This window comes from Tamandua tetradactyla, chromosome 2, assembly GCF_023851605.1.
Source record: "Tamandua tetradactyla isolate mTamTet1 chromosome 2, mTamTet1.pri, whole genome shotgun sequence".
In the NCBI taxonomy this organism is placed as follows: domain Eukaryota; kingdom Metazoa; phylum Chordata; class Mammalia; order Pilosa; family Myrmecophagidae; genus Tamandua; species Tamandua tetradactyla.
Genome location: NC_135328.1, coordinates 59295003 through 59318385, shown reverse-complemented (window position 1 = coordinate 59318385; position 23383 = coordinate 59295003). Strand labels below are relative to the sequence as shown.

At 40.6% G+C, this 23383-nt stretch overlaps 1 protein-coding gene across 1 annotated transcript; it reads left to right on the top strand.

Annotated features, from left to right (window-relative positions):
- Positions 1 to 210: 210 nt before the first annotated feature.
- CLTA (clathrin light chain A) lies at positions 211 to 23167 on the top strand. The gene is made up of 5 exons (XM_077147723.1): positions 211 to 567; positions 6968 to 7005; positions 9064 to 9181; positions 15683 to 15794; positions 22721 to 23167. Exons 1-5 carry the CDS (start codon positions 351 to 353, stop codon positions 22890 to 22892), a joined length of 657 nt encoding a protein of 218 aa, XP_077003838.1. The 5' UTR covers positions 211 to 350; the 3' UTR covers positions 22893 to 23167.
- Positions 23168 to 23383: the final 216 nt, after the last annotated feature.

The following is a 23383-nucleotide window of genomic DNA, read 5'->3' as shown; positions in this document are numbered from 1 at the left end:
AGACTGCTTTAAGTCAAGCAGCCACTTCCGCCTCCCTTGAGCCCGCGGGACTCACGTCCCTCTCTATCAGCCCGGCCCGAGTCACGAGTTATCTTCAGGGGCCCGCCCCCTCCTGCTGACTGGGTAGCTCTTGAACCACTGCTGGGATCTGATTGGCGGTTCTCTTTCCGCTCTCCTTGACTGCCTGGACCAACCGGATATAGAGGCAGGATTTCCGCTTCCGTCTTCTCTCTCCTCCCGCTGGTCCCCGGATCGCCGCTGCCACCACAGCGGCCGCTGCTGGGCGCGGTGTTGGTGGGTCGGTTGGTTTGTCTCTTAACGTCAGTGTTCGTGCTGTTGAACTGCTTGCCATGGCTGAGGTAGATCCGTTTGGTGCCCCTGTGGTCGCCCCGGGAGGTCCCGCGCTGGGGAACGGAGTGGCCGGCGCGGGTGAAGAAGACCCCGCCGCGGCCTTCTTGGCTCAGCAGGAGAGCGAGATTGCGGGCATAGAGAACGACGAGGCCTTCGCCATCCTGGACGGCGGTGCCCCCGGGCCCCAGCCGCATGGCGAGCCGCCGGGGGGTCCTGGTGAGTGCAGGCGCTGTTGGGGCGGGAGGGCTTCTCTGGAAATTCGGGCCAGAGTGGGTCCGAGAGCTTCTGTGTAACTCCTGTTCCTTGTTGAACAGGGAGGGAAGAGCAGAGTAGAAAGAGGAAGCGAGACCCCGTTCAGTCATGCAGAAACCTGGGGTCGAGAAAAGCCTACTCAGTTCTGTGAGTGTGTTTTGTGTGCAGCAGCGCGCGGGGGGGCGGGGGAGGGAGGTTCCGAGAACTCAAAGAAAATCAAGGGTGACACTCAGGCCCAGGAACCCTGTTCAATTCAACAAGTTTTCATTAAGCACTCGCCATGCCTTGAGCCTGACCTCTGAATCAGCTCGGTTCGGCCATACTTACAAGTATGAGCCCAGCAGAGAACAGGTTATTAGGAAAGGGGGACAGAAAACTTATAGTAGTGGTATAGTTTTGAGTCATTTAAACAAACAAAAAAATGATAATGCTCTTCAGCATTTAAAAATGCTCGTAAGTTGGGTAGAGTCTTGGGTTATGGGGAAGGAAGGAAGAGTGAATAGTGAGTTCCAGAAACATGGTCTAACTCTGGAGAAAAAAACTCGCTCCTGAGAGGGATAGGAGTTTAGCATTCACTGAGTGGTATTAGAATTAGGACTTCTGGAGAGTGCTCTCCTTCCCTTCCTAACAGCTTCCTAGGCAGGGTTGCCTAAGTGGAACCTAAGACTAGCCTAGAACAGTCAGGGAGAGAAGAGGAGGTGAATAGAGGATACAGTGTGACTTTTTTCAGCTCAAGCCAAAAAAAAAAAAAAATTGTGTGTGTACTAGGGGCTGGTGGGATGCCAGTTTGACTTTTGAATACCTTACCTGTGTGTGATACTTAGTTGTGGCAGTGGGAGGAAAGAATACGTGGGATAGAGCTGTTCAGTAGTATAGGGACATAAGAAAACTAGCCAGAAGAACCAAGACATGGCTTCTCATTTCCTTAAAAAACATCCAGTTAGGGAGAAGAAGACACTGGTGGAGCAGATAGGGTATCTTCTACTTCAGACTCAAACTTTAAGGGACTAGTCAGATAACATAAGTGAGAAGCAGGCTGGGGGTGAAATAATGGGTGTTGGAGAATTAGGCTTGGGAACACTAGAGAGTAGTGCTCTGTTTAAAAGCATTCAGACTCAAAAATCTCAAATTATTATGCCAGCCAAGCACAACATCTGAGGTATTCAGCAGAGGTATAGCTGCTACGTTTCAAACCTCTAAGTTCTTTATACTACATGATACTGACTCTAAGCAAATGTCCCATTAAGAACTTGATGATAACTGAAAGTGGTACCATAAAGAATGGAGGTCAGAAATATATTCCCAGAAGCAAGCTTTTAGTATTATCTGGAATTGCTTGGACCAGGTGTATGCAGTTCATAGCAAGCAGGTTAGACTAAACTGGGCTGTGGCTGGGAAAGTTGGCTTTTAAGTGGTTAGGTGGAATTTTCATTGGGTGGTCTTTAACATTTGCCTGAGAATCATAAAATTTGCTTTTTAGATCTTTAGTTTACCTCTCATTTAATAAAAAACAGTCCCAGAGAGAAGTGATTTACTTAAATTAAAACAAAGGCAGGTTAATAGCTGACCCCGAAGTTTCCTCACCCTTAGATTATATCACATTCTGTTGCAGTTGTTTTAGCAGGGGTCTGGTGAGTAAGAGATGGTCTTTTCTGAAAAACCGTTGTGGCTGCACTGGGTAGGACAGAGTTGGGAGAAGCAGGATCCATAGTAAGAAGGCTATTCTTACTCAAAAGCAATGTTACTTTTGGCTCACTGTTGTATTCCCGATACCTAGCAGGGTGCCCTGACACATGGTAAGTGTCCACCTCCTTGCCAAAGGAATGGGCAGAAGTGTCTGATCCACAGGTTCTGTGTGGAACTGGTAGATCTTGGCATTGGGCATTTTGGGGAGGTAAAGGGAGAGAATGGAGTTGGACATTCAGGTCTCTCGTGCCTCAGGCTTCCAACAAAGGGAAGGAAGGGATGATTGCTGACTTAGTTCCTAGTAAAGAACTCTCTTAGTGAACTAAGCATTTAGTTACTTTAAGCCAGATTCCTGTCAGTGTGATTGAGGTTGTTAATAGTGCAGTGGTCAGCACTTACTTTGGGGTTAGAGAACTGGTTGGACCCTTTCTCTTTTTCTTTCTTTCTTTTCTTTTTTCTTAAAGAGGCACTCTTAATGTGTGCTATCCTAGACTGCTTGAGTGTGAGTTTAGCTTTGTGTTCTCAGCCCAGTTATATATGTACCACTCTGCCTCAGCTTTCTCCTCCATGAAAGGTGCATAATGTATGCCACATATTATTGGGATTATATGAAGATGCCTGTAAGGTTCTTACACGTACTTCTTGGTACATAGAAAACATCCAGTGAATTTTAGCTACTATTTTTCCTTGGGTATAGAGGAAGTTAGGTAACAAGATCTATAAGCTATAAGGTGTGTTGAGGAAATTGAGAGATTTTAGGTGGGACTCTTTTCTGATGCTTTATTCAGAAATATGTAACAATAGGCTGTAATAGATTAAGGAGAGGGGAGAATATCTAAACTCACCCCAGCCTTAGGGAGAATTCATCCTGTGGAGGATGGGGACAGACAAGAACCAGAGGGGTTGGATCTGAGCCTTTGAAGACACCCTCAGTTGTTCGAGACCCTTGGGGAAAGAAATAAGTGTACAGGCAGGAAGTAACCAGCTGGGTGATGTAGCTTGAGGGATATTGAAAAAGAACAAATGGTCCAGGAAGAGGCAACACAAGTCTAGAGCTATTAAAAAGCCCTCAGTCATGAAGGCTGAGGGAGGAGGAGGACAGGAGAGATGATGAGGAGTAATCAAGATAGTACAGCAGTGAGGCACTATTTACTATATAAGAGGAAAGCTTTCTGAAGGAGAGTAATTTTATTGGTAGCAGTGGTAGAGAGAGAAGTTCAGGGAAATATTTTGCAGGATATTTAATAGCTTTTTTCATTTACTCCACATTTACTATATGCCAGGTATTCTTTATATACTTTCAGATCTACATATTCACCCTGTAAGCTAATAGATACTGTGTTTCAGATAAGAATTGGTGTTTGTAGAAATTAAGCAATGTTCTTCGCAAGGTAGCAAGTTAATGCATAGCTCAGCTGGAGCAATTCAAACTCAGATCTGCTTTACCTTAAATGGTTGGGAAACATGGAAAGTTATAGGTAGGTTTGGAACAAAGAGTCTTGCATCTTCGGAAACTTACCCTGGTCCTTGTTTCTGTAGGAGTTTCTGAAATGTCCTAGAAAGTTTCCTTCTGGAAGAAACATCAGTTTGCTTAGTTTAGTTGTCTTAATAAGTTGAGGCCCTAGATTCCTTTTCTGCATGTTTCTTAGCAACAGACTATCCTTTGATAATTCATGTAAGAATATCAGTCTAGTAACAAAGAGCTCAAAGTGCATGCCTGTGTGTCTGAATGTCTTCAGACATAAAGGATAGGCAGCATGATTTAGAAGGAGTAATTGGATAAGGATTGCGTCTAGTTTTGTGTATGGAGAAGTGATCAAAGTCTCTGTCCTATTGAAAATGGCCCTGGGCTGGAATATATTAACTGAATAAGTGGTGTCTAGGTTGTAATATATTAACTGGAATATAGCCCTGGCCAGACTACCATTGTAGGCTCTAGAATTCAAAACTATTTCATTCTCTCCCATTTTAACAAAAATAAATTCCAGGTGAGCTAGACAGTTTTTAACGTACAGAGAAAGTGAATATCTATCCTAGAGTAGGGAAAGTTCATAAGCATAAAAACATAAATGAAAAATTAATAAGTAGTTCTAGGTGTTCAAACCAAAATCCAAGTTAAAAGTTAAAATGGGGAAAAATGTTTGCAGTATGAAAGGATTGTTATCTAATACAGAGATTAAAGAAAATAACCAATGAAGTGGGCAAAACTCAGACCATTCAGGTAGGAAGAAAATCAAATGTCAGATACGTGATTTCCTCACAAGTAATAAAAGTTGCACATCAAAGAAAGCTACCATGAGGTTTTTTCTGTCAAAATATTAGACACACTAAAATAGTCTCCAGTGTCGATGAAGGGATGAGGAGTGGGACACTTGTGTGGCTGGTAGTAATATAAATTGGTAGACTATTAGGGGCAAGTGGTTAGTGTTTTGGAAGTTAGGAAAATATATACCTGGTGACTCAGCAGGTTTACATAAGGAATTTTTTGTTATAGAGGAGCAAATGAATAGGCCCTCAAAATATTTTAATTAGTTTTTTGGTTAACTTTGTATTCCCAAAATTTAACAGAGTTATTAAAGCTTATATGGATAGGTGGTTTACCAACAGCTTAACCTAATAACAAGTGACTAAATAAAAACTGTTAAGAACAGACTCATTTTTTGTACTTTTATGAAATAAAGCATAGGAAGAAAGCAATTAGGGAAATTAAATTAAGAAAAGTATCAGAAATATGCTGAAGTAGTAGTATAGTATTTAACATACTAACCACTAGTGTCTAGTGTTTCCCATACTAAAAATTAAATTGAAAATCTAATATTTAGATAAATGGATTGCTTAAAAAGTATATGTTGTAGTTCAGTTTTGCTAAATTTTATGTATTGGTATTAGACAAACTAAAAAGATAGAAATTGAAGTACTTAGGCTGTGCAATGGAATTACACATCATTTGCTTCTGTCTCCATATTTTGTTATCAGGGGAGCATGGCAGGGAAATGATCTATAAAAGTTTTTAAATAGTCTCAGAGTCAAGGAAAGGGGAACTAAGAGAAACAAGAAGACCAAAAGAAAGGGTTAAGTATTAGGGTTGATTTGGAAAATACACAGTTTGCGTAGGTAACTAAGATACCCCGAGTAGTTGATTCGATGACATCTTTTGCCTGTTAGGAGAATAAACAGATTATCCTGTATTAGGCCTTTAGGAAAGCCGTGATGGCCCACGCTAACTACTTGGAGTCTCTTTTACTACCTGGGTTTCTTTGATCTCTTCTGGTTCTTCTCTTTTATCGTTCCCCTTCCACCATGTACAGTAAGACAGTCACTGAAGTTTGAAAAATATGTACAAAATAATGGAAAGTCCTAGTAGAGAGTAAATGTGGGTCACTCAACAGATACAGAATAGGTGGGATTTAAGTTTTTATGGTAGTTACATTGCAGTGCAGCTGCTCCCTAAAGAAGGAATGCAGTCCTTCCGCAATTCCCTCTTAGTAGGGGCTAGTGGTTCAGAGTAGGTATTAACAAACGTGGTTACAGGGACCAATCAGGAAACTGAGTTAGTGAGGGTCAGAAGGGGTTAAAATTTTAAAAAGCAGAATTAGTAAGGACCAGCAAATTGGCCAGAGCATTCTCTGTCTAAAGCCTGTCCTTGATTCCAGATATTTATCACCACCTCAGGAATGCAGGCCTAGTATTACCAGATCTTTTGTCTCCCTGCCCCTCTTCCTCCCCCTTCCCTCTGAAAAACTGGAAATCCTGCTTTTGTAAAATGTTCTAGCTTAGTACTTTGTATTTTAAATAAAATATGTTTGGCCCTTGGACCAGCGTTTTATACCTTAAGGGTAGATGATCTATAGGTCTTACTTAGATATTTCTCATATTTTTTATGAACTTTATCATTTAGCTCATGAATAGTTAATTATGTAAAAAAGACTGGATTGTACATCACACTCTGAGTTTTTTATAACATATCTTCAGATCACTGACTTATTTGGCATGCTCAAACCTTACTGCTTTGGACTAATTCCAGTTGGGCTAGAGGAATTAGAAGTCTCAACTGTAGACCCTTGGGTGCCTATTCTAGACCTTATTCTAACCAGGATGGGTAGTCCTGACCCCTCCCCCCCGAAAAGCCCCCTGGTTTGAAAAATGAACCTGCAGTTCTCTGCTTGTGATTGCAAAGATGAGTACATCTTGTATGATTGCAGGCCGCACTTTTCCTTTGCCTACTTCAGAGCATCCATCCAAACATTGTTGGTCCCTGAGACTTGTCTACCAATTTTACATTTGTTGTTTCTCAGGAAAAAAACAGAATCTCAGAACCTTTTTTGTTTGTTTGTTTGTTTGCATGGGTAGGCACTGGGAATCAAACCCAGGTCTCCAGCATGGCAGGCAAGAACTCTGCCTGCTGAGCCACTGTGGCCTGCCCTCTCAGAAGCTTTTGAACATGGGAAATTGGGAACAGATTTGTCCACATTTTGATGAAGTTACTTGGCATTTGTTTATAGGCACATCTTGGATTTATTAAATAGAAAATTTTTCAGTTATATCTAATACCTAACTCAGGGATAGCACCTAGTAGCTTATGGTACCTACAGTAAACAATAATATATTATACTGTATAACTCTTTGGCCTAGCATTTGACCAGCCCTGACTGACAGACTGAAATCTCTTGTCTTGCAGATGCTGTTGATGGAGTGATGAATGGCGAATACTACCAGGTACAGAGTACTCTGATTATTTGAATGATAGTGGTCAAGTGTCTTCCCTTCCTATGATTTTAATTGACTTATCTAAGGAGACAATCCAATCCTTTGATCTTCTTGGGCATATTCTTAGCTGGTGTGTTAACCTACCAAAGTGGAAGAATTTGAAGACAAGTGACAGTGACATAAAGAATGCTCTTTTAAAATCTTACTGACCTCACCCAAGGTCACCAACCTTGTTCTCAGGTTCTCTGTGATAATGATAACTAATTTAAACACCACCAGGTACTGTGTCCAAACTTACTCTTGTTAAATTCTCACAACAACCCGAGGGATATTTAATATTATGATTCCTATTTTACAGATGAATAAACTGAGATACACAGAGGTTAAACCAATTGTCTTAAGTTAACAGAGATTTGTGGTGGGGCTAGAATTTGAACCTTTTAGATTATATTTTTAGGGGGTTGGGTATTTGTGGTGACCACCATTATTTTCCTTCTGTCTCACTAAACTTTTGTTTGCCAGTCTAATTTGCACTGACTTAAACAATAAAGAAAACACACTGGTTCATATAACTGAAAGAACTCCAATGTAGGCTAGGTGTGCTTGGTCCAGTACTCTGTCTCTTTCTGCTGTGTAAGGCAGTTTTGTACTCAGACTTTTCTCACAGTAGCAAAATGACTACAATGGTTCCAGGCCTCACATAAAGGCATCACATTATGTAGAACAAGATGGGATTTTTCCTCTTCTAACTACCCAACAAGTCTTGCGTGTCCCTGAGGAGCAGTCACAACTCAGGAATAATGTGGTAATATGCTTACCTGGTTTCTGTCGGTCCCTGAACCAATTAACTGTATCAAGAGGGATAAGAGTAACCTAGTTGGGCCAGGGATATACGAACTTTTTCTGTAAAGGGCCATATAGTAAATATTTTAAGCCTTATGGGCTATATATAGTCTGTCAAAACTAGAAACTTCTCTACTCTGTGGCTGTAACATACAAGCAGCCATAGGCAGTATATAAACAAATGGGTATGACTGTTCCCAGTAAAAATATTGATTTATAAAAATAGGTGGCTGGCCTGGGCTGTAGTTTCTAATCCTCAGTTTAGAACTTGGGCTTAGATTGAACTGGGTTCAGATCCTGGCTTTACTGTTTACTAGCTGTGAATTTGGACATGTCATTTGTTTCTTTGTTCCTTGGTTTAACTCCCCTTTAAAAAAGAATAAAACTTAACCATTTAGATGATCAGGAGGTGAAACTTTTATGTTTTTGGCACATGGAGTATGCTAATAATTTCGTTATTAATATTTTAAATGATTCTCTTTTTTTGTTTATGGTCTTAATAGGTTAACCTGGTAATGTTCCCCAACTAGTTCAACAGGTGAAGTGATTCTCTAAAGATTGATATCTGTTTGAATGTTTATCAGTTTACTTATTAGCTCCCAAATTTTACTCACTACAAAGAAGAGTTGTTGTCCCTCCACTGCCAGTTGTGACTCATGTTTGTCCTTTTTTCCCCTCTCTCCGTTGCTGTGACTGTAGTAATTATATATCTTCTTTTGAACTTTATTTTCTAGAAGTCTGTATATTGTGATTAGAAAGTATTAGGTGACCTTTTTCCTATATAGTATAATAGTATTTATAAGTCTTGGGTCTGAGGCTTTGCTTTGCTGTGCAAAGCTTTGAGATGTCAATTTTATTGCTTTGAGATATCAATCTCTGTCAAAGGAGAAAATAAAAACTAATAACATTATTTCCTAATAAGTCTACCCCAGCCCTGCCCCCTGATAACTTTCCTATCTACCATTTATGTCCCATTTATTAACAGGTAGGATAATAACATCTCTGCTTCCCTTATGTGATTTTAAGTATTAAATGCAGTAGTGTTGATAGCACCCTATTGGCATGTAAGATTGTGTTAGAGTAATAAACCTTTATTTTCAACCTTCCTTTTAACATTTTAACAGCAGCCATCCATACACCAGGGGTTTTGTTCTAACTTGGATGAAGTGCATTTCAGAAAGGAGTTTTTGGTACTGATAGAGCACAATTGTGTTTTGTGTTAAGGAGAGTAATGGTCCGACAGACAGTTATGCAGCTATTTCACAAGTGGATCGATTGCAGTCAGAGCCTGAAAGTATTCGTAAATGGAGAGAAGAGCAAACAGAACGTTTGGAAGCCCTTGGTAAGAAATCCCTCTTTAATTGACTTTGACTCTACCTTCATTCCTTTTTAACTTAAGTTAGCCAGAATGTCCTTGTCTGGTCTTTGAAAAGGTTTCTTTCTCGACCTGAAGATCACAAGGTTATCCACATAGAGATGCGTAATACGGGCCATCCTTCAAGGAGTAGGGCAGCCCTCGGAGTCCCCAAGTGCCTCCTCTCTTACAGGAAGGAGCAGTGTGGTGCTATAGAAAGAGCACAGAGCTGGGAATGACATAACGGCTCTGGGTGCTTGGTTGTTCATACCTTTCAGAGTCTTGATTCTTCATCTGAGAAGGTATTTATAAGAGTGCTGTTAAACTTGAAAATATTGTATCCACGTGAGGAACTTTCACAGTCCATTTCTCATTTGAAGTCTGAATTTAAAATATACTTAGGAGAAAGATGTGAGATATATTAGGAAACATGATTTTTTTCTTACCTTAATATCCCTGCAAAGTAAGAAATGGTTGTCAGAATTTCTCCTTAAGTCTGCCCTTCTTCATAGTTCATATCCATTGCTTCAGCCTCGTTGCTTTCTAAACACATTTAATGTACACAGCCATCTAGCAATGCAGTCAAAGCCCAAAATCACTGCCAGCCAGCCTGGCCTTTAATGACAAGGTGTGTACTTATGGAGTGATTCTGGCCTCCCAGTCACTTGTTGATTCACAATATGGAAAGATTTGGTATATATGGGGTGGTGGGTGGAAGAGGCATGGTAGAGTGTGAGGATGTGATCCATGGTGTATCCTTAGCATTTTATTAAAATTTTCAAATGCTATATATATTTTTTTGTTTGTTTCTTGATTTTGTTTCATTTATTTAAATAAATATAAATATAAATTTTATATAAAACTATTCACATACAAAGAAACTTCCAGCGACTTGGATTTGAAACTCTCCCCAGGCAAATTTTCAGAAAGCAAGATCTATAGGGTTTAAGTTTCTAAATTATTTGCAACTTCAAAACTTTCACTTAAAGAAACAACAACAGAAAATAACCAAGACACCCCGTATTCTTAATGACCATTTCTATTTGATTTTATATTTTTCAATTAAAGAAGGTGCACCTTTACAGAAAAATCATGCAGAAAATAACAGAGTTCTCTAATACTGCGTTAACATTTTGCATTAATGTGGTACATTTGTTATAGTTGATAAATGAATATCATTATAATTGTACTATTAACTATAGATCATGATTTACATTAAGCTTCACTGTTTGTGGTGTACAGTACTAAGGTTTTTTGTTTTTGTATTTTTATTCTAGTAACATAGATGCAACCTAAAATTTCCACCTTTCATCCACATTGGATTATATAATCCATTGCTGTTACATTCACAATGCTGTGCTGTACAAAGTTTCTATTCAGAGTGATGGAAAAAAAAAAGTTTTCAAATGCAGAACAGTTGAAAGAAGAGTAAGATGAACATCTGCACACCACTTAGATTTAATAAGTAACATTTTGCCATTTTGGGTAGTCTTAAAGCATAAATAAAGCATGTGTGTATGAATATGTTTTATACATATAAGTGTGTGTGTGTGTGCACATACATACATAGAGATATAAAATTTTTTTCTGATCCACTTTAAGATAGAGATATCACATGCTCTGCACCTATATATTTCACTGTACATCTCCTAGGGATAACATTCTCCTTAGGTAACCACAGTGCCAGCAATATATTTCTTAAAACCACTGAATTAGTAAAAACAAGACTTCTATTTTACAGATGGGATCATTAAAACTCAGAAATAGGAAGGGACTTGACCCAGGTAGCAGCCAAGTACTGCCAAATCTGTAGTCTTGCCAGTTCCAATTTATATAGCTTTCAGAACAAACAGTACAATTTTTTTATGTTTTGGAGTTTACCGTGCTATCCAGTAGGTAGTAAGTAAAGTCCATAGTTTACATTAAGGTTCCCTCTTTGTATTGTGCACTTCTGTGAATTTGGACAAACATGTAATTCATTTATCCACCATTATAGTATCATGCAGAATAGTTTCAATGCCCTCAAAATGCCCTGTGCTCCATCAATTCATCCTTCCTTTCCTTCCCTTGAAACCATGGTAACTGCTGATCTTTTTTCTACTCTGTAAGTTTTGCCTTGTCCGTAATGTCATATAGTTTGAATCATATGGTATGTAACCTTTTCAGACTGCTTTCACTTAGCAGTATGTGTTGAACATTCCTCTATCCCTTTTCATGGCTTGATAGCTTATTTCTTTTTATTGTTGAATAGTACTCCACAGTATGGACATACCACAGTTTATCCATTTACCTATCATAGGATATCTTGGTTGCTTCTAAATTTTGGCAGTTATAGAAGAAACTGCTATAAATATTCATGTGCAGGTTTGCAGGTTTTGTTGTGTTTTTTGCATGGGCAGGCACCAGGACTCGAACCCAGGTCTCTGGCATGGCAGGGTTTGCAGGTTTTTGTGTCAAATAAGTTTTCCACTTATTTGGGTAAATAGTAGGAGCACAGTTGCTGGGTCATATGGTAAGCCTGTGTTTAACTTTGTAAGAAACTGCCAGACTATCATCCAAAGTGTTTGTATCATTTTACGTTCCCAGAGACCTTACTTTTTAAATTTGTTGTTTGCCTTAGTTGAAAGCTGTGTCAGCCCACAGCATTCCTCATTGCATTATAATGTCCTCCATTCCACATATGCACTTATGCAATAATCAAACACATCAGAAGTATATATACTGTATATTCTGAGTATCATCAATGGAAAATCTGTGTAAAATGTTTCTCCTTCTGATGATGGGTTACCTTCTGATAAGTTAGATAACAGGATAAAAAGTCCTTTATAATCTGAAACTTTGGGGCAGTTTCTAGCTCCTGTTGGGCTATTTCTAATTGTTCCAGACACAGCTTTCTGCAGGTTGTAATTATAAGACATTTCTTGCAAAGGCCCTAGAAATACCCAGAAATCCTTCATTTCTTCCTTTCAGGTATTTACTTGACACCACCATTGCTTTCTACTCTCTGAAGACTCAAATTTCAAATTGAGCTCTTTCTCCACACTTTAAAAAGTCTGTCCTCGGTATAACAGGAATTCTTAGAGTGGACAGTGATGGTGACTAAATGTACAAATATAAGAATGTCAGTATTGCAAGATGTTGATGATAGGATGGTATACAGGAAAAAATACAATCAGTTTAAGCTGGGGTCTGTAGTCAATGGTAACATTGTAATACGCTTCCACTGAATGTAACAAAGGCATAGTATCAGTAAGCAGGGGATATGGGGAGGGTATGGGATTCTTTCTGGGGCAGAAGGGGGGAAATGTCTTCCTGTAGATTCTGGTAGCTAAAGCATAACTATGTGATTATACCAGGAACCATTGATTTTTTAGTTATGTTGGATTGTATTATATACAAATAAAACTGTTTAAAACTGAACAGATACAAGTGCTGTAGAAAATGTGGAAAAAGATATTACATTTCTCTTCACTGTTGGTAGGAAAGCTGAAGAAGTGCAGCCCTTCTGAAGGGCAGTCTGATGGTTCCACAGGAGGCTAGGAGAGGTGTTGCCATATGATACTGCAACCCCTTTGCTAGGTATATACCTAGAGGAACTGAGAGTGGGGACACAATGGACATTTGCACGCTGGTGTTTATGGCAGCAATTTTCAGGATTTGTAATGTATGGAGGTGGCCTAAGGGTACAATGACTGAAGAATGGAAGGATCTGTGGTGTATACATACAATGGACTACTCAGTGCCTGTGAGAAGGAATAAAGTTGTGAGGTATATGCAACTAGGTGAGTGAAGCTTGAGGTCTGTATGTTGAATGAAATGTCAGAAAGAAAAAAGACAAATATCACCATGTTTTATTCGTATTGATAAACTGTAACATACAAACTCGAAGAATTGAATTCTAGAGTATGGGTTATCCAGGTTGGGGCCTACCATAAAGCTTCCTAGATTATGAGCTCTTACAGCAGTTACATCTATTCAGGAGTTGTAACTGTTATTTCTAAATTCTGAGATAGTGATCCATTTGGGTATAATTTTATTGTTCCCTAGAACTTTGAGTGTTTATGTGACACCTGGGACTCAGAGTTAGAGCTCTGAAGCTATGAAAGTCAGCATTATCCCATACAGCAACTGATAAAAAAAAAGGTTGAAAAAGTGATCAGGCTTCGACTGGAGATATGAATGAAGCTGATCTGGATAGGACTAAGGTAAATCAGAATACAGGGTAAAGGATGATATGGTCTATATTTTAAAACTCCAACTTCTGTGTGAGACCAAAGGAAGAGGTGTTTATTTGGTGCAAAATTTGTATTTTGGATGGCACATCTAATTTAATTTGTATGGTCGGTCAGTTTCTTCAAATACCTTAATTACATGGAATCTTGAATAGGGCATAAGATCTTGTTGGTTTGCACAGGTTAGTGTGCTGCCCCAATACATCCTAGGGTAAATAAAAAAGTATTTGCAAAGTCCCCCTGGGAGACTGCAGAGAAAGGAGGAAATATTCCACTTCCCCATTTGGGAAATTCCTGATATGCTCCCAAGCAGTGGAGACAACCAAATCAATTGGCTGAGCCCTCGATCTTGGGGCTCACCACTATGAAACTTATTCCTGCAAAGGATAAGCTAAGCCTGTTTACAATTATGCTTAAGAGGCATCCTCAGAGAATATCTTTTGTTGGTTAGATATGGTCTCTCTAAACCAACTATGCAGGGGAACTCATTGCCCTCCCTCCTGTGTGGGACATGACTCCCAGGGGTTTAAGTTCTCCCTGATATCAAGGGACAGAAAACGGGATAAGCTGGGACCTGGCATCAAGAGATTGAGAAAGCCTTTCTTGACCAAAAGGGAAAAGAGAGAAATGAGACAAAATGAAGTTTCAGTGGCTGAGAGATTTCAGACTGAGTTGAGAGGTTATTATACTTTATATGGATATCCTTTTTTAGTTTGTGGTATATTAGAGTGGCTAGAGGGAAGTACCTCTATTCCAATATTGTTTGAACTATATTCCAATAACCTTGATTTCTGAAGATGATTGTATAACTATATAGCTTTTACAGTGTGACCATGTGATTGTGAAAACCTTGTGGCTGATGCTCCCTTTATCCAGGGTATGGACAGATGAGTAAAACAATAAATAAATAATGGGGGGAGGGTAAGGGGTAAAAAAAAAAAAAAAGGGTACATTGCTATACTAGCCGTCAGTGAGAAGGAGGGGTAAGGGGTATGGGATGTATGAGTTTTTTTCTTTTTCTTTTTTGGAGTGATGCAAATGTTCTAAAAATGATCATGGTGATGAATACACAACTGTGATGATATTGTGAGCCATTGATTGTATGAATGAACTGTATATGCCTGAAAGTACCTAAAATAAAAATATTTTTTTAAAAAAATGTCTTTCCTGATCACTGGTGACCAGTTTCTGGCACATCCTATGATTACTCCTCTACTTATTCCCTTTCCATCCCTTCTTTGGAAGCAACACAATGAAGTAAGTACTGTATGAGTTTTAGAATCAGATCTGGGTTTGAATCTTGGGTTTGCCACTTATTATAATTTTAGGAAAGTCACTCAAACTTTGCGAGCATTAGTTTTCTCACTGGTGAAAAGGGGACTAGAGTTTATCTCCTTGGGGTTGTTGAAAAGATTAAATAAGATGTCTCTGCCAGAGAGGACATCCTTAATGTTTTTAAAGTTGTTATCAGGGTCACTTTAATTGCCAATTGCACGAAAAGCTATGACCTTGTGATCTATATTTCTTTATTTCTCACCGTCTACTGCTAATGTGTGCCTCTTTGGCCAAATGTCTCAGGGAAGCCCATATTTAGTCCTTAAAAAGTTTTATCTTTGCCAAAAGCCTTCAGGAAAAGGAGGTAAGAGAGAAATCAGTTTAGAGTTATGATGAAAAATCTGCAGTCTTGATAAATATTGAGAATCAGTCCAACCTGGCAGACCTGCTAGGTGTACGTTTTCTTTCTTATTTAATTCTGTCGTGTCTGCCACAAGCTCACTCTAGCTTGGAATAGATGTTTGTGGTCCTTTTCAACTCTGTATTCTATATTTCACAATTCTCTAGCCCTGAATCATCTCTACTAATAATAATTTTTCTCATAGCTCACTGCTTCATCATAGACATAGTTTTCCATATTTAGTTACAAGAATGCCACTTTGTATTTTATAAAACCATTACTTGTTAAACCTGGAGTATGGAATATCCCTCCTCCCACTAATACAAACAGAAAAATTAGTGATCCATTAAGGTGTCAGTGGACTGGGATAAAATGTGCTGAAACATGAGGAATAGTATCACTGAGATCAAGAATTGGTCATATAAACAGGGAAAATAGAATTTTATTTGTCCCCACCTCTCTCCTCCCCAGCATATGCACATGCCCACCATAAATTTAATCAAACCAAAATAAGCTCATGAAACTAACTTAAACTTGTGTTTTGCCTCATTTGTATTGTCTTTCTTTTCCCTCCATTCAAAGATGCCAATTCTCGGAAGCAAGAAGCAGAGTGGAAAGAAAAAGCAATAAAGGAGCTAGAAGAGTGGTATGCAAGGCAGGATGAGCAGCTACAGAAAACAAAAGCAAACAACAGGTCAGTCCATGGTGGTTCTATCACCAAGATTTGAATCAAATCCATTTGCCAGCACCCAGTCTAGGTCTCAGCTGCTGTCTCTTCTAGTGTGAGATGTCTTTATAAGCTTTCAAGTGCGTATTGAAACACAAGAGTTCCACGTCTCTTTGGAGTCTTGTGAACATAGTTCAGTCAGTCTGTAATGAGTTTAGCTCTTGAATGAGACCTTGGTTAATTTACATCACCTGCAGTGATATTGCTAAAAGAAAAGTTATTTCATGGATTAAGTCCACGTGTAAAATATAACCCTGAAATGAAGGGTGGTCACTAATGGATATATCAAAATTCCATTATTTTGGAGGTGATTATAGATTTGGTCAGGTTGCACTCCCTAAATAGAACCTTGTCCTCCCCTAAATACAAAGTTGCTTCACCAAAGGTACCCATTGGCTGGGAAATATGCTTTGTAGTTGAAATAGAAGAATGTTCTAAGATAGTAACTTCAGAATTAAGGATTCTCTGGATACTTGTCTGTACCTAAGGAAATCTTGAATTGACTTTATAATGCACTTTTCAGAAAATATTTCAGTCACTGACCGAAGGATAAGTTGTGGAAGAAAACATTCATTTTTGTATGACCACCAAAGAGCAGCTGTGGGTCTGTAACGCTCCACACTTAGGGTCAGTCTTCTAAGTAGCTTAGAAAGAGGCATAGGCAGTATTGCTCACCTCACTGTAGACAACTGGGCTTTGAACTCAGCAGGGGAAGAAAACAAAAGTTTCACTTAATAGTCACTCATCTCATTTCAGTATAAAGACAGGCCAGGCTGGGCCTGGGAATATTTCTGATTTTCACTGCAAAGAGCCTTAGTTTCTGTACTTAGAGGAGGGAAGCAGCAGTTGGATTCAGTGCCCTTGTCCTTAGCAGCTCTGTTAAGTAGGGATCTGCCTTGAAAGAGGGAGCTCGCCTTTTTGCCAGCCATCCTGTTCACATTGTTGGGTCAGCTATAACAACAGATTTACTTTCTCTTACACAGCCACCTTTTAGCTACTTGTCTCCCTTTAATCACACTTAATTCTATCAGCTGCCCCTCAGTTGCCAGGATTGAGCTACTGTCCTGGCCCCCTTCCTCTTGGGGATGGAATCTCTTCAAGTGCCTGTTGCATTTGAAGTTCTGTGGCAAGTATGGTGGGGACTGCTCTCTGGCCTAGGTGTTGAGTGGCTAATGGTGACATCAGCTACATGGGGTTTCTGTTGTTCTTGTGGTCAGTATGAGTTGCTAACGGGTCCAGGCTTTATCCTGTGCTCATTCAAAATGATTTCCCTTTAGATGAAGTTCAAAAATTTGTAAAAATTAAAAAATTAAAAAAAAAAATGACGAGGTGATTTGTGCAAGCACCATGCAAGGCCCTATGATTTTACCCTAGTGAGCAGCCTCAACAAATGAATCTGTTCTGAAATACTTGATATAACCAGCCTGACCCTCCCTGTATGGATAGGTTCCCTGATGCTTAAGCAATGTATGGATTTCAAGCTTTAAAAAATGAATATACAGGCTGGGCAATGGTGTCTCAGTGGCAGAGTTCTCACCTGCCATGTTGGAGACCTGGGTTTGATTGCCGGAGCCTGCCCGTGTCAAAAAAAAAAAAAAAGATTATATACGGGAGAGATTTCCCTTTGTAGAATTTTTTTCAAGCCAGTTTTGCTGAACTACATCTCTTCTGTAAAGAAAGGGGTATGTGTCTGTATATAGAAGCAGTTGTCCTTCTCTGTTTTTAGGAACTCAGTCTTAAAGGTTGACTAGTGCCTCCTGGGATTGATTTCCCAGGTTTTAGTACCCTTTTTAACTTGAAATTGTACAATGTTCAGTTAGATGGTTTCATGGATAAACCTCTCAAATCCCAGAGAAGGAAAGAGACTTAAAAACACACATTGAGAATGAAGAGCTGTGATGAAAAGCCAGAGCACTAGTTTTGTGGAAAAGTTTGCAGCACAGTTTAGTGACACATTAGCCACTCTCACCAACATCCTGGAGCAGGAGGGATGGTTTTTACTTTTTATTCCAGTGGTTCTTCGGTGGGTGGAGATGGGAGTCATTTTAGAATCATTTTGGAGAACTTCTTCCAATGGCATATACCTTCCCCTGAATATTTTAACGTTGCTAACTGCTCCCCCTCCATCTGTATTTGACTCTAAACATCAAAATCTAAAGGAATAGGTCATATTTATATCTTTCTCATTATCCATCTATGGGTAAGTAGTGAATGTTTTTAGAAACAAGAAATGGGGTTCTTAGTTTAAGCAGTTTTCCTTCTCCTTGGATGCCTCAAAATATGGCAGAAAAGCCAAGAAGTTTGAAAGAGGTGGCTTGGGGATAGAACAGTCCTGTTTGTGGAGTGTATCATCAGAACTCCTGCCTTCCAGGTGCCCCCATCCAGTCAGTCAGCAGAATATTAGGAGCATCCCTTCTCTGGCAGCACCATGCTGGGTGGTGTGCATAAAACAGTCACCAGGCAGATACCCTTGCAGAAGGTAGAGTGTGAGTCCTTAGATGGCATTTCCCTCCTTTTTTCCAATTTGGGGCCTAAATGTCACTGCACAAGAGCCATGAATTATTAAGTGATGGCCTATGGAAGAGAGTTCCTTTTTCCTAGGAGTCAGTTTTCATTGTAGCAGCTACAGGCTACTGTAGTTGGATAAGTTTACCTAATCAAGAACAACCCCAGCACATATTCTTTTCCAGACCACAATAGAAACTTTTTTTTTTTGCTGGGACTTTTCAGCTCTTTCAGGGCTTGTAAAAGTTTAGAAATCCATGGATTCTCAGTGATAGCAAACATTCACTTCTGTGCCCACTTTGGGTTAGTTATGGAAGTTCTGCATTGTGTTCAGGCCTCCTGAACTTGTCATGTAGTTAGGACCAAAGGCCCTCTTTCCCCTCTGCCGGGCTTCTCTGGACTCCTTCCTGTCTTGGCCAAGGATTGCAGCTTTCAGGGCCATCTGTCTGCTGGATGAAGAACAGACAGATTGATGGGGTTGTGTCTGTTTGGTGTGCATAATTTTCTGTTTGTTCTAGGCCTGTAATCTTGACAGGGGCTGTGCTTGTCACTGACAAGCTCTTTAGTCTTGGAACTAGCTGCGAAGGACCAAAAACCTGACATTCAAGCTTTTGTTGTCTTAGTGATGTCTTGACAGGAGTCATTAAACCTTTATTCTCTTTCAGTAGAAGCTCAAGTTGAAGTCAATTAGGTTTAGCCCTTTGTGTAGACTGAAAGGATTACAGATTTACAAACTGGCCTCCCTTTTCTTTCCCTCCCACTCATTCTGCTCACAATCAACTCTCTGTCTTCCTGCTGAGTCACTTTGAGTTCCAGTCAGGCTGCTCTTTATGCTTTCTATAAATGTCCACAAAACACCTCCTTTATATAAACTGAAATGGAAAAGAAGGAAGGGTTATGTGTGAGTTTAAAAATAAATTGGGATTGAGATTAAATTTACTACAACTTTCCTCAGATAAATATGTGTGCTTTTGGTAAGCATAATTATCCTTAAAGAACTGTCCCTTCCACTCTCCCACCCACACCCTCACTTCTAAACCTACCTGGCAAATGGTAGAGTAAGATTTCCTTGAAGGAATTCTGGGCTCAGTACAGTAGAAAAGAGTGGACTGGCTGGGCCCAGGGATTTGGCCTGGGGCAGCAGGGAGTCATAACCACCCTGTCCCCTGCATTGCACATTCCATCTAATATGCCCTCCTTTTCTTCTTGTCGAGCCCCTGCCACTTTGATCTACTTCCTGATCTGAATGCGAGTTAAGGAAGGATGTTCTGGCTTTTGGGCTGCACCTTCTCAAAGCCAGTGAAGTCTGGCATGGAAATATTCAGAAACTGCACCGGCACTTAAGCAGCCTGTCTTGTTCAGGGACACACAATAAGCCAGTGCCAGAGCCAGGACACCTCGTCTAGTGTTCTTTCCACCATACACTTGCCTCCAGTTGCTTTTTCTTTAAGGTAGGGATTTTGAAATGATTGTAGGTGTTCCCAGGTTGCTGAAAAATATATCCCACCTATCCAGTGTGGGGAAGCAGTAGTTAAAAATCTAAGATAAAACTGATTTTGGTCGTTAATGCATCTGGTGTCTGGCAGCATTCTATGCCCAGTCAAATTCACTAAACCTAGCAGGAAGATGGCATGGTCTCCTGACAATACACAGCTGTAAAGAAGCATAAATGTGTAGTAGTAAAAAGAGCCCTGGATAGGCAGCCTTGATTGTGAGTTTTGGTGCCACTCTTGTAGTTGCGCAAGGTGCTTCATCTCTAAGCCTCAGTCACCTCATCTGTAAAATGTGAAGTGTGGGTGAGAACACTGTCAAGAGGTTGTTAGGGAGAGGACAGAATCAGCATCATGAATTTAATAAGTGCTCATGGTTGCTTAATAAGTCTATGATTGCTGGGGTAAGCCACCCAAAAGGGAAGAAGGCAGGGAGTCCCCACGGAGGGTGGCCAGTTGGAAAACTCGGTATGATGTCAGTCTCTAGCATTGGAAGCTTTGCTGGGGTTAGAATGGAGCCTTGGGAGTGCTCCCCAGAGCACAGTTGCTCCCCTGTTGTGGATTTTAGATGTTTCTGCTTCTCAATGTTCTCTCTTTTTTCCTGCCTGCTTGCCTGCCTTTTGGACCTCTTGCTGTCTAGGGTGGCAGATGAAGCTTTCTACAAACAACCCTTCGCTGACGTGATTGGTTATGTGTATGTTGCAAAACTAATTCCTTTTCTTGTTTTTGATTCTTTCTATTTTATGTTTAGAGTTAATGCTCTTTTCATGTCACAAGTTGCTTTGCTTTTTAAATTGTCTCAAACTGGCAGAATGGGGCTACCTAAGAGTTGATAATCTGGGGGTGTGATTCATTGATCATCACAGGTCTTGCAGAATTAGGACTTCCTTGCCCCCCCCCCCCCGATGACCATTTTTTAAAATTCAGGGATGAAAGATAACTCCTTCCTAAAATGTGGATCATTCATGATATTGTCTGGGAAGGATTAGGGACTTGGGTAGACTCTGGTCTCTTGCTGTTGCCCCCACCACTGCTGGTACCACTGCCCTGTTGCTTCCCTGCCTCCAGGTAGGAAGGAGAAGTCTCCCTCCCTGGGAGGAGGTTAACAGTCCCAGGAGGTAAGGAGCCAGAAAGCAGCAACATTTGCATATTCAAAGTCAGGGCTCTAAAGGCTGCTTTTTCTACTTTTGGTTCCTTCCCAAAAAATGGGGTAAAAGATTCCAGAGCAGGGGAGATTGTCCCCAGTGGGTTTTTATGATTGGTTCTCTGTGGTCTCCCATATTGGAGATTATTCAGTCACCAGCTTCTGATACCCTGCCCCACATCCTAACAGAGAGACCCAGTTTTGAGGCCTTTCCCACCTCCTACCCAAAAGAAAACTGCATCTTTGTGTTCTGAATTTTTTTTTTAAGGATTCCTCGTATCAAAGTAGGGTTGCTGAAGACTTGGAAACCTTTATCACTGTTTCCTCCTTAAAAATTAGGGCCAACTTTTATATAAGGGAGATGGAATAGAAGAGGAGAGGAACCTGTGGGGAAGGATGGGCAATAGACTGAGAATTATAAAACCATTTAAGACCTCTGACCTTGAGATGATCATCCTATTAGAACACAGACTGGATTTCCTGGGCCTCCAGATGCATTTGCAAAGAGACTTGTGAAATGCTGGACTTACAGGTGGTGTTTGATTTGATTTTGCACATTCTCTCTGGAGTAGAAATGGAGACTGGAAAGGTCAAGTCTGGGTTTGCTGGGCAGCAGGGTGGCCCAGCAAAGCCAGTTGCACATTGCCAAGCATAGATGGAGTGGCAAAGGCATGTCTAGCTTACTGACCATCTGCATTGAGCTCATTCTCATTTTCTATATCTGACCTAAAGTTTCTCTCCTTGTTTCTTCTCTTCACGTTTAAGCACAAACATAAACCATCCTTGCTACAGCCTAGAACAGTTAAGTAAACCTTTCTCACTGCCCCTAACTGTGTGTGCCATGAGGTCGCAGTGTTGTAGTGGCTCTGGGCTTCAGCGGTGTTTACCACAGCCATCCCTGTGATAGTGCCACCCCTCCTTCCCCACAGACCAGTCATCTCCATTGCTTTTGCTTTGCCGTGATGCTTGTTGGACTAGATGAATATAGTGTGTCTTTCCTCCTCTTACCACTGTACTTCCCACTAGATAGATAGTCCCTAACTGGGGGTGGGATGGGCTTACCTTGGTGTGAAAGAATGTTGGAGCAAAGAATATTGGAGCAGCATTCTGCTCCAAAGCAGCTAACATTGGTTCTCCTGCCAGAATGTGCCCTGAGTGGCCCAAGGCACCTGGATGGAGGGAAAATGGCAAACTTTTGGCTGAACTGGAGAATGTCTTAACAACCCCCCTTCCAGAATGGCTTTAGTTCCTAGTGCCTGCTAGCATGGAAGCTTTGTCTTGAGTTCCTTTTGATCTGCCCTGTTTCTCTCCAACCTTAAGAATGAATCCATAGACTACTGTGCTATTTAGAAGTCTCTAAATTTACTTGAAACTCACAGCAGCCCAGTATAAACTATTGTTCAAGTTCATAACCAGCCTGTTCTGCACTTGTTAATAAAAGTAGCACATAGCTGGCTAAGGACTTATTTTTCTTTTTAAAGTTCTGTATGAGCAGAGAGAGACAGCAAGAGAGAGTGAGCCCTGAACCAAACACCTGTATTCCACCATTTTACACAGCAGTCCAGGCACACTTGTGCCTCGGAGAGCTGGCCATGGGCCTGCCCTGAGTCTGACCTGGGTTAGGGGCTGTCACTCTTTGAAATGCCAGAATGCCATTAGGTCAGGAATGAAGAGGCATTCACTTTTGTAAGAAGTCAGCCAGGTAGCTCACAAGGGTTCTCCGTTAAACCAACATATTCTGTTGTTCCTTCCAGGGCAGCAGAAGAAGCCTTTGTAAACGACATTGATGAGTCTTCCCCAGGCACTGAGTGGGAAAGGGTGGCCCGGCTGTGTGACTTTAACCCTAAGTCCAGCAAGCAGGCCAAAGATGTCTCCCGCATGCGCTCAGTCCTCATCTCCCTCAAGCAGGCTCCCCTGGTGCACTGAAGAGCCACCCTGTGGAAACACTACATCTGCAATATCTTAATCCTACTCAGTGAAGCTGTTCACAGTAATTGGATTAATTATGTTGAGTTCTTTTGGACCAAACCTTTTGTCTTTAGAGTTGATCATTGTTTGTGATTGCATGTTTCCTTCAACTGTGTTCTCCCTGGCATTCAGAGAAGGAGGAGGAGGAGGATGGGAGGGAAGCCTCCCAACAGTAACCTCACCTGAGCTTTTGTGCATTATTCTGAGAATAAATTTCTGTTTCAAACCATAAACATGAAGTTTCTTTATTGCCCTCAGGGTGTTCTAGTTTAGAGTGAGGTTTGAAGAAATGAGGGATTTCCTTTTGACTTTTTTAGGGCTGAGGTGGCACTAAAGCCACTAAAGGCATGGGACTCTCACCTATGCTTTGAATGAAAATCTTTTTCTGTGGTAAGATTTTATGGAAACTTTGATTTGAAAAGGGCAGTCCATGACTAAAAGTCCCTTAC

Excerpts from the sequence above, each read along its gene's own strand:
- CLTA (XM_077147723.1), top strand. The coding sequence starts at position 351 with ATGGCTGAGGTAGATCCGTTTGGTGCCCCTGTGGTCGCCCCGGGAGGT. Across the intron at positions 7,006-9,063 it reads TGAATGGCGAATACTACCAG|GAGAGTAATGGTCCGACAGA; the intron begins GTACAGAGTACT and ends TTTTGTGTTAAG. Across the intron at positions 9,182-15,682 it reads AGAACGTTTGGAAGCCCTTG|ATGCCAATTCTCGGAAGCAA; the intron begins GTAAGAAATCCC and ends CTCCATTCAAAG.